An 11,113-nucleotide genomic window follows, 5' to 3' on the forward strand; every position below is an offset into this window, starting at 1 on the left:
GTCTTTCAGTTTTACTAAGCCCTGCAGATAGGATGGCATAGTAACATCAAAAGACCTGAGTTCAAATCCAGCCTTTGGCCCTTACCTGTGGGACCTTGGGCAAGTCACAAGTCTGAGCCTCAGTTTCCTCATTTAAAATAATGAGGAGGCTAGACTAAATGAGGTGGCCTGGGTCTCTAACTTTAGGATCCTACCAAGCTCGAGATTGGAACTCTAAGAAGAGGAGTCCTTGGTAACCTCTATCAATGGAGATAAGGCTCTGTTCTTATGGAAAAGCACCACCTTTTGCTTCCCACTCACACCACCCTACATCCACCATACATACCACCAGGATGGGTCTTTTTATCATCTGACTTTTTTTTTTAATGGTCTCCTAGAGTTTTAGTAACACTTAGAACTCTAAAGACTTGGCTTTGAAATTCCAGCCATCAAACCCTCACAACCACCTCAGGCCAGACATTTAAAGGCCCTGAAGGTAGCATTTTGCTGTGACTTCCTGCTACCTAGTAAACAAGACAACCAGGGCTTTAATCAGTCATGCAACAAAGAAGTTTTGGCTTGTTTTTTTTTTTTTTGTTCTGTCAGGGCCTTTCTTCCTTGACTCCATTTGAGGTTTTCTTGACAAAGATACTGGAGTGGTTTACCACTTCCTTCTCCAGCTCATTTTACAGATAAGAAAACTGAGGCAAGCAGAGTGAAATGACTTGCCAACAGGGCCACACAGCTAGTAAGTGTCTGAGGCTGGATTTGAACTTAGGAAGCTGAGTCTTCCTGATTCCAGGCCTGGAGCTCTACAAGGCTGGGCACTCTATCCACTTCGACACCTGGCTGCCCATGTTACTTCTAGGCAATTCTGTCTGTCTTCAAAAAGTCTACTAAGCCCCCAGTTGGTTTAAGACATAGAAACAGAATGGGGATGCAAAGGAAAAAAATATAAAATCTCTGCCCTCATGGAGTTCACTTGCAAGTCACAATGGAAAGAACGCTGAATTTGGAGTTGGACAGAGACAAGGTGGGCATTTTACCCACTCATCTTCCTGAACTCTAATCTGGCCTCAGACACTTATTGAGCTCTGTGACTGTGGGCAAGTCACCTATTTGCCTCAGTTTCCTCATCTGTAAAATGATCTGGAGAGAGAAAGGGCAAATCACTCCAGTATCTCTGCCAAGAAAACCCCAAAAAGGGATCACAAAGAGTCAGACATGACTGAAACAACTGAACAACCACAAAATTTTACTCCTATTTCCAATTTTGGGAATTTTTTATATACTGTACAGGTAATGCTAACTCTAGCCCTCCTAAAAGTGGACTAGAACGTACGTGTGTGTGTGTGTGTGTGTGTGTGTGTGTGTGTGTTTATTTTGGCTTAGATCTGTGAGTCTATCAGGGCAGGGAACTCCTAATATGGAAACCTCCTCCACAGATACAGATCTTCCACTCCCTTAGAGAGAGTTTTAGTGGAAGAAATACTATACTGGGAGGCTGTACCTTGCACCCTAGGTTACACTTGTTTGACTGTTATTTGTCCTTCCTTCTCAAAGAGGACTGAGACATGAGGAAGGTGATGTCATGACTTGAAAGTGAATTGGATTTAAATGAGTCAGGGCTATGCAAAGTCAACAGCCTCAATCTCTGCTTCAGAGCCATCTGGGACTGGTGGAAAGATATGGATCAGGATGAGTGGAAATAGCAGGGATGCAGTGGGAGACCTTGGCCTTTTTAAGAAGCTAAGGCCTTTTCCAGGTCTCAGCTTGACCATTTTTGACCAACACCCATTTAATGATCAATGTTAAGTAAGAACTGAGGCAAAGAATGGCTGCTTTTACCTAGTCAAAAAACAAACAAAAAATCTTTCTGGCAGCTGAAGAGTTTCTGGCCAGTAATGATTGCTATTTACATTCACTCTGAGCCATCAGAACCCAAACAATGACCAAATGAGGCTTGGGCTAGGACCTATTGTTGGCCAATCTACAAGAGTCAGAGTGAGTTGGATTTAAGGCATGGTACTTAAAAGAAGAAATCTAGTCTGAATTCAGTATGTGTCAGAGGGCATACTAGAATCCAAGCCTTCTCTTTCGCACTGACATTCTGCACCAGTCTCAATATTTCTAGACATGCATGCACACATGTATGTACAAAAACATACAGATATCCCATAGATTCACTGTGTCTGTATGAGATATACACTTGTGTGATATTCTGACTAGAAAGGTGCTAAATATTAAAATGAAAATGTGTGTGTGTGTGTGTGTGTGACACATTATAAGGTCTAGAGGAAGCTTTGGATCTTCTAGCCCAACTTTCTCATTTAGGGTTGAGAGAATTCAGATTCAGAAAGTGGAGTAATCTGCCCAAGGTCATTCAGGTAATAAATAGTAAAACCAGGGGTCTCATCCTTGAAGAGTTTTCCTTATGTGTCCCTAGGTTTCATGGGTCATCTGTGATCATTCAATAGCATCCTACATGTACATCTTTTTTAAAGATTCCATTTTTATAATCATGAACAATTACAGTTTTCAGCCACAAATCAAGTGCTCTTAGATCTCCTATACTGCACTTCCTGCTCTCCATGTTCAGCAAATTTTAATTTACTTAAACATATATTTTGAAGAAATTCAAGACATTCCTTTAAGATATCTTGCGACAACTTTGGATACAAAATTTTAGGGCTGGGAATCTACTAGGGAAACAATCTTCAGCTGATAAAGGAAGGAAGAGATTACAGCAAGAATTTATGCAACATTTTCTAAATTTCACCCCGCTCCCCAAGAAAGTTTGTATTTCTATGCTCCAAATAAAATTTCATTCTAAAAGCATCAATGGAATTTTCTGTTTCACATTCTTCTAAGTCTGATCCGGGCCTCCTGTGAGATTACCAGCTCCATCAGCAAGACAGAAGCCACAGCTCAATGCTGGGCCATCTTTCACACTCAAGTGCTCACCAATTGCCTTCAGAACACTTTGCACAGAGACTTTGCCCCCAATACATCATTATACACTCAATCATCGGGGCTGAGCTGCTGCTTTAGGCACTGAGCTCTTCTCCCTCTATCACTAAAGGCCGAGGCAGACAAGACAAGGAGTCTAGAGATTTCTGATTTCAGGACAAAGGCAGGGAAGAACTGAAAACCGTTGACTAACAAAGGGCCAAATAGGTGAGAAAGAAAACAAATGGGAGATTTTTAAAGAAGGGCCCTGTAAGAGGATTGTCCTCAAAAAATGCCCTGTGACCTCCTAAGTGAGTAATTATGTATCATGGCTCAAGGCAACCTACCTTCCCTTTTGCGCTGAAGACTCCACAGGTTAAAAAGAAATCCTTAGCAGGATCATGCATGGGACCTGTATGTTGTTACTTAGATATTCTGATAATGACAGCATTAGGCAGTGCCAAAGGATTCCAAGAAAGGGCTTTTCTCCGCCATATTCAGGAGGGGACAGAGTCATTTTTTATGATGAAAACTTGATTGAATATCATTCTGTTAATATATGACTGGCCACCTTAATAACGCCATTGCTGCCCACCTCCTAAAACTGTCTGAATCAAGGCCGTGTTTAAAGTGTCTAGACTCATTCAACAGTATTTAATTAGTTAGTTGATTGATTGAAGAAAGAGTATTAGATTTGGAGGCAGGGGACTTGTGTTGAAACCATAGGATATGATTCTTACTATCTGTGTTGTTATCATGGGCAGGTCACTTCAACTCAGTTTCCTCATCTGTAAAATGGGGGAAGAGTGGAGTCAATGCTCTCTAAACCCTCATCCATTCTAAATCCTATGACCTCTGAAAACTGCCTTGGTTATTAACAAACGGAAAAAAAATATTTCATGTCAAGAAGACCAACTTCTGGAATTTCTGGATTTTAATCCCTGCCTCCCCTATAAAATGGGAGGCACCATGGTATAGGAGATAGAGTACTGGATTTAGGATCAGAGGACCTGATTTCAAATTCTACCTATCCCATTTATTATCTATGCGCCCTTGGGTTGTTACTCCTTCACGTCCAGCTTTTCATGACCCCATAAGGGATTTTCTTGGCAAAGATAAGTGGAGTGGTTTCCCATTTCCTTCTCCAGCTCATTTTACAGATGAGGAAACTGAGGTAAACAGGATAAAGTGACTTGCCCAGAGTCATACTGTCTGAGGCCAGATTTGCACTCAGGTCTTCCTTAGTCGGTCTGGCATTCTATCCGCTGAGCCACCTAACCACCTCTATGTGACCTTGAGTAAGTTATTTTAACTCTCTAGGACTCAGTTCCTTTCTATAAAATAAGACAGTTGGTCCAAATGACTTCTAAGGTCTCTTCCTAGGAAAATGAAGGGGATTAGATGACCTCTAAGAAACTTTCTCATTCTAAAATCTGTGATTCTATCCCATTTACCACTACATTCTTTCTACCTCATTTTAATAAATTGTAGTTGACTTTCAAATAGCACTTTCAAGTTTACAAGTTATTTACAAACATGATTTCATCTAAGCTTCATCACTACCCTGTGAGAAAAGTACCAGGAATATTCTTATTCCCATTTGGAATATGAGAAAAAAAAAACCACAAACTAGAAGCTGAAGAGAAATAACTTGTCCAGGGTCATTCACCTAGTAACTATTGGAGGCAAGATTCAAACCCAAATCCTTCTGACTCCAAGTCAAGAGTTTTAGCCATTATATCATGCTGATCTCACTATTTTGACTAACCCCACCCTTCCAATTCTTTTTTGGGGTTAAGTGACTTGCCCAGGGTCACACAGCTAGTAAGTGTTATGTGTCTGAGGCCAGATTTGAACTCAGGTCCTCCTAAATGCAGGGTCAGTGCTCTAGCCACTTCGCCACCTAGCTGCCCCGGCCCTATACCTCCAATTCTAAAAGAAACGTATAGCCAGAATGCACTTCTACTTGAATAATGGGTCAGAAAAAGATTTGGGGGGAAGGAGAAGAGAAGAAAATGGACCTGTGATTTCCACTGGCATAGGGAACACTCAGTGTGGGGCTCTCCACCAAAGGCAATGGGCACACCTTCTTCAAAGTACAGTACCACACAGTTGTCTGGAGGCAATGGGAGATTCAGTGAGTTGCCCAAGGTCACATAGCCAAGATGTATCAAATGTAGGGCTTCATCCCAGGAACTCCAACAGCGCCCAACCACTGTATGACACTGCTTCCCTCCCACTTTAAATAACAACACCTTCCATCTACACTGGTCTTCAGAGCTTCAAATCATTTTCATCACGTATCATCAATTCATTATGTAATAATCTCCTCAAAAGCCTGGTATCAAGTAGACAAGCCAGATTTACAGATAAGGAATGAGACATAGAGAAACTTGCCCAGAGTCAACACAGTAACAAGTGGGACTGCTCAGCCATTTTGTCTTGTGTTCCTAGGATCACAGATTTAAGCTAGAAAAGCCCCTTGAAGCTACCTAGTCTTCATTTTCTAGATGAGGAAACTGAGACCCTGAGAGGTAAAGTAATTTGCCTAAGATATAGGTAGAAAATAGTCAAGGCAGGATTTGAATCCAGGTCCTCTCCTTTCTACTGTACCAATACTCATTCATTTATTCAATAGACCACCATATTGATGGTAGTAGACCCACATTAAAACCTTGGGGCTTGTAAGGCTAGCAACAAATTCCATCTGATGTGATGTAATCAAGGCTTAGTCCAAACCTAGATTTGCCTATGTGAATTGATTTTCTGAGTCTGTCAATCTCTACATAGACATGTACATACAGGATCTAAATATAACAGTATTTGTGTGGACAAGTATATATTATCCACTATACCTTACCTACAGAAAGGTGAAATATAGGTTTGTGTGGGACACACACACCCAAGCCCACACCCACACACTCCCAAAAAAACACACATTGATTGCTGGGATAATGGGCTATAAAGCCATCATTCCCTGGAGAGCTCTCAGAAGAGAACACCCATTTTCCATTGTTTAATCATTCACTGCTTTACAGGAAGAGATGAATCAGTATAGCCTTTTAGGTAGCAGATCTGAGGTACCTGGTATACATATGATCTGCCTGAAATCAGGTATTTTTCTTCTTTTCCATTGACTGAAATTTCATTACCTTGTCAAATCACCCCTCTGTCATGTTTAGGGCTCAAACGGACTCAAAATCAGTCGCTGTGGATAATGGAAAGTATTGGAAGACTTAAAGGATGATCCACCTTCTTCCCCCTAAGTATCTGTGACCTTTGTTGACCTCTCTGAAACTCAGTTTCCTCCCCTGTTTAAATAAAGGAAGAGAGATGGTTGGCTCAGATGATCTCCAAGGTCCTTTATGGCTCTAATGTTCTAAGAAACCACTGTAATTTCTCATTCTATTTGTGACCCTCGTGACCTCCGACAATCAATGACAGATATGTTGGGCAAAGCAGATCTACCTTCTAACTCAATAGGAATCCTCTTCTTCTCTCACTTAGAAACCATCAAAATGCTGCATAATGTAAATGATAGTAGCTGTAAGAGGTTTCTCGTTTAAATTATGCATTGTTACTATTTTGGGAGAATTCAGACACAGTTCCAGTCTGGGAACGCCAGCTGAGGACAATATGGAGCTAAGAGAGAAAGGATGAAGGGCTCTCTCAGAAAGGACTGGGCACTGTGCATCTGATCCCCTCCCAGAGCTGGGTACAGGTCTCTACAAACCATCCATGATGCAAATCCTAGGGGCCCTGAAGCATCTGGGGACTTGCAAGGCTGCAGGCGAATCATCCTGCAAGCCCCTGACCTTGGCAGACTTTCAGGGAACTTTAATATGGCCCTGCATTTCTAACAGCCTAATAACAAGTCAGGTTTCTCAAAGCAGGAAGACTCTACCTTCTCCTCATCTAGCAAGGCAAGGATGATTTTGATCTGGGAGGATCCAGGAGATGTCATTTGGCCTTTCTATCCTTCTTCCTCACCAACAGCTTTCCCATTGACCCCATAGGAATCATTCTAGCTTGCAGGCAACTTGGCACCCTGCCTCTGCTTAAGCTGTGTCTCCCATGGACTCCTCCCTAGCCAGTCCTCCTTCCTCCCAGCTCTCCTCTCTGATGCTTGGCATTGCTATCTTTCTCCCACCCATGCCTGGCAGCATGCCAGAGGAGGAATACAGCGCAGCCAGCCCCAGGCTGGCTGGTCAGTTTCAGCACAGGATCCAAACCAGGTATTCTGAAACACACAGGCAAGAAAAGCGGGTAACAAGAATGTTACTCCAGATAGCATCAGGCCAGCCCTACCCACTGGTTATGGCTGCTGGCAAGGTAGCTCTGTATTCCTTCAAATTCGACTGTACAAAACCTTCCATGGGAACCAACAGAAAGGCATGCAATTCCCTCAACTTACAAATCATCAAAGCTCTCTCTCCATAGGGAACTGCTTGGGATCACTATTCTAGGGGAAATGGCACATGGGCTTTCCCATTGTTCCAGCTCCTGATACCCGATTCCCATTTTCTCCGCACCTTGAACTGCTAAGCTGCCACCACTCGCTCTCCTACAGCCACACTACTCAAGGGTGCAGAAAGTAGGACATAGGAATAGCTGCATTTCATAAAGAAGAAAAAAAACCCCTCAGGATAAAAGCTACTCACTCACAACCTCAGAGCCCCTTAGGTTTGCCAAGATGGTCACTAGGGACTGTCTCTTTTCAGTGCGGCAGTCAGTGCCAAGGCAAGGGCTCTCAAAACGCTTCTTATGTTAAATGGTGAATGAGCTTCACCCCCACCCCAGTCAAGTCTGAATGGTCACATCTCTGCTACTCCTTCAGACTTCTAGCTGTCAATCACGGTTCCCCTCCTCCCCTCACATCTTGGACCAAAAGAATTAGGAAGGAAAGTTGGGGGTGGAGGAGAGAGAGAGCTGAGACAGAGAGAGAGAGAGAGAGAGAGAGAGAGAGAGAGAGAGAGAGAGAGAGAGAGAGAGAGAGAGAGAGAGAATTCAAGTGAGTGGTTAGTCCAAGAAAATGTGCCAAGATTTTCACCATCACAGTAATAGCTCTCTGAAATATATGAAAAGAGAGGGAGGATTTAATGCAGGCTCGAAGAGATAAAGAAATACCTCCCCCCCAAAAAAAAAAAAGATTGAGCGTCCCTTTGACAACAGGCTTTGTCCCCCACCAGGGAGAACATGCAGGATTCTACACCTGCCTATTTAGTTTCACTGACCCTGGCCTCATCAAACACAGGGAAAGCTATTTTTGTAGTATGTAAAGCTAATGAGCATTTCTTAAATTGGCCCCCAATCTTCTCCTTTTCCTTTAAAGTCCTCCACCCCCATCCAGTTTTCCAGTAGGCAGCGTTTCATTAAAATGGCAAGAAAATAAATTCCCTTAGCTTCAAGTGTTGGGGGGTAAGGGGGAAGGGAGAAAGGAAAATATACTGCTAGCATCGGGGTTTCTGATATTTGGCTATTAAAAACCACCCGCGGCAGCAAAATGGATTCTATCTTAGGGATATCTTGGTCAATACAGAGAATCTGCATCTCAGTGAGTTTCCGAAGAAGGTGAATTGGCCTGATGGCAGGTCACTCTCTCTGTCTCTCTGTCTCTGTCTCTCTGTCTGTCTCTCTTCCTGTCGAAGATTTGGATCTTCCTTTTTGCTTGTTACAAAATTGAAATATCAATAGACTCAGACCAGCAGCCTTAACTAAGGCGGAGTTAAAGGCATAAATAAAGGTGACTGGGGAAAGGGGAGGGGGGGGCGGTGAGCAAGCCCCGAAGAGTGCCCTAGAGGAAGCCAGACGGCTGGGAGGGCGAGGCGAGGGGAAATGTTTGTATGGACAAGTCCAGCATAGCTGTCCTAGCTTCGTGGCCAGCTTCCCTTCCCGGTGACGCCTGGAGCTCACGGAGGTCTCGGCTCTAATGTCAGGCTGCAGGTAGAAAGACAGCCTAGGAAAACTGGGAGAGGGCTGGGGTGGATTGATTGGGACCCTGGTCCTGACACTGTATGCCAGATTCAGAAGGGTCAGCAGCTCCCCGGCAGACTGCCTCGGAGAGGTTGAAGCCTTTTTGAACATTGATTACTATTGTATTCTTACCCAAAGGGAATTGCTCTGAGCCTTCCATCCTTCGCCCGATGCCCGCCAGGAGTGGACATCTGGGAGCAGGTGGCTTCCAGTGGCCCTCAAGCAGGGAAACGAGAGGGCGAACTGGGTGTTGTACACACAACCCCGTGCGAAAGGTAAACGGCGGCGTGAGCTGCTCCTACACACATACACACACACACACACACACACACACACACACACACACACACACCCGGGCATCTCCCTTTCCAGGCATCAGTCCCCACTACCAAAGGCACCCCAGTTTCTCCATCCTTCCGTCAGTCCATCGGGACACGCATCTATCGCCAGCCTGGAGTCAAGTGGCACTAAAGCAGCCCCCAGTGCAAATAGCCTCCGGCAGGTCCCTTCAGAGCCCCGAGCCCCCAGTCTTCCCCTCCTTCTCCCTGCGCCGCTCCCGTCCCCACCCCCAGCCGCGGTCCACGAAGGATGGATGCCTCCAGATCTCGGGATCCAGTCGCCCCGGGGAGGAGAAAGAAGGGAGGCGCCGAGAGCGCCCGAGCTCACCCTCAGAGCCGAGAGATCGATCTCGTCCAGGCTGCGAGCCGGGGAGTCGCTCGCCATGTTGTCTCCTTCACCGGGCAAACGGAGCCCCGGGCGCCCCGGCAGTCCCCTGAATTGCCCCTTCGCTCTAGGGGCTGGCAGTCCTCATGCGGGCGGGGGTCGCGCCCCCCAGCGCCCTCCGCAACAGTCCGAGCAGCAGCAGCCGCGGAGAGCAAGTGAGCGAGGTCCGGCAGCCAAGCAGTCCGCCTCGGCTCGGCGCCCTGCCCCAGCAGCAGCAGCAGCAGGAGGAGGAGAAGGAGGAGGAGAAGGAGGAGGAGGAAAAGGAGGAGGAGGAGGCACGAGTGGGCTGCTTCTGCTGCGAGCGGCCCGGGTGGCAGAGCAGCGCTGCTAAGGGAGCCGAGGCTGCGTGGGTGTATTTAAATGGGACATGCTTTTCTGCTGGTGCGTGGATGGCGGCTGTATTGGCTGTTATAATGAGACACTTCAACTCCTCCACTCAGATCGGGGGAAGAGCGCCGCACCGAAGTGTCTATCACAGCTTCCTGGGAGGAGTAAAAAAAAAAAAGAAAGAAAGAGTGGGGGGGTGGGAGGAAGGGAGGGGAGGGAGGGAGGGGGAGAAGGAGAGAGAGAGAGAGAGAGAGAGAGAGAGAGAGAAGAGAGAGAGAGAGAGAGAGAGAGAGAGAGAGAGAGAGAGAGAGAGAGAGAGAGAGAGAGAGAGAGAGAGAGAGAGAGGAGGCGTGGTCTCCACTAGCTTAAGAGAGCCAGCTTTTCCTGACCCAGTCTCTTGCACCAGCCCTTCTGGGGGACTGGAGAGGTGGAGGAAAAGACATCTCACCCCTCTCCACCACCACCACCACCTCCACGCCCCCGGCACGTTCGACTGTTTTTTGGGCTGGAGCTGATGGAACGTGCCTGAGCATACAGCTAGCCCGCGGGGGTGGGGGCTGTCAGAGAAAAGGGAAGAAATTCTATCGCTGCGGAGCTGGCGGGTGGGGGGGAACGTTGCAGAAAAGAAAAAAAAGACAGATTCTTCACCAGGGATCGTACAGTGCCTTTGCCTTCTACATCCCGATGATCTTAAGAAATAATGATAATAAAGGCCAACATCCCCCAACCCTACGATTATTTGCAGAGCCGGAGTAGCCCAGCCCGCCGCAGCAGCCAGTGCATATAAGGACTGATGTAGCAGTGGGGAGGGCACGGGGGTGGGATCGGCCTCCAGCAGTGGGCCGCAAACGTCCGGCTCAGAAAAAAAGGAGCAGTAGCGTAGGCAACAGCAGCGCCCAAGCCACTCACCAGGGCAAAGCTGAAAATGTGCATAAGCAACAGGATCAGGGTCAGCTCCCTGCCCCTAGCCCCTGGTTCACGGTCACTCGTGCAGCTTGCAAAAGCTGAGAGAGGATGTCATAGGGGGCTGAGCCCTGGAATGGAAATCGACACCCACCTCTCTCTCCCCACCGTCTGGGCTGCTAGTGGCTGCAGTTCCCGGGAGGAAATGCCCTGTACTACGGAGAATTCTCCTTTCCGACTGATGACCCAGGCGCCAGGT

General features: G+C 46.4%; 1 protein-coding gene across 10 annotated transcripts in view; it reads right to left on the bottom strand.

The window, feature by feature from the left end:
• TNIK (TRAF2 and NCK interacting kinase) overlaps positions 1 to 10,138 on the bottom strand; it is a 415,562-nt gene extending 405,424 nt beyond the window's left edge. For 4 of the 10 annotated variants that reach the window (XM_020980386.2, XM_020980405.2, XM_078147460.1 and 1 more), the window contains exon 1: positions 9,568 to 10,138. In XM_020980386.2, coding sequence (XP_020836045.1) covers positions 9,568 to 9,624 — 57 coding nt within the window. In that variant the 5' untranslated portion in view covers positions 9,625 to 10,138. The remainder of the gene's footprint in view (positions 1 to 9,567) is intronic. The other 6 variants (XM_020980391.2, XM_020980396.2, XM_020980388.2 and 3 more) reach the window with 2 other exon arrangements.
• Between the last annotated feature and the right edge of the window lie 975 nt (positions 10,139 to 11,113).

Source organism: Phascolarctos cinereus, unplaced genomic scaffold, assembly GCF_003287225.1.
Source record: "Phascolarctos cinereus isolate Bilbo 61053 unplaced genomic scaffold, phaCin_HiC Scaffold_7;HRSCAF=346, whole genome shotgun sequence".
Lineage (NCBI taxonomy): Eukaryota > Metazoa > Chordata > Mammalia > Diprotodontia > Phascolarctidae > Phascolarctos > Phascolarctos cinereus.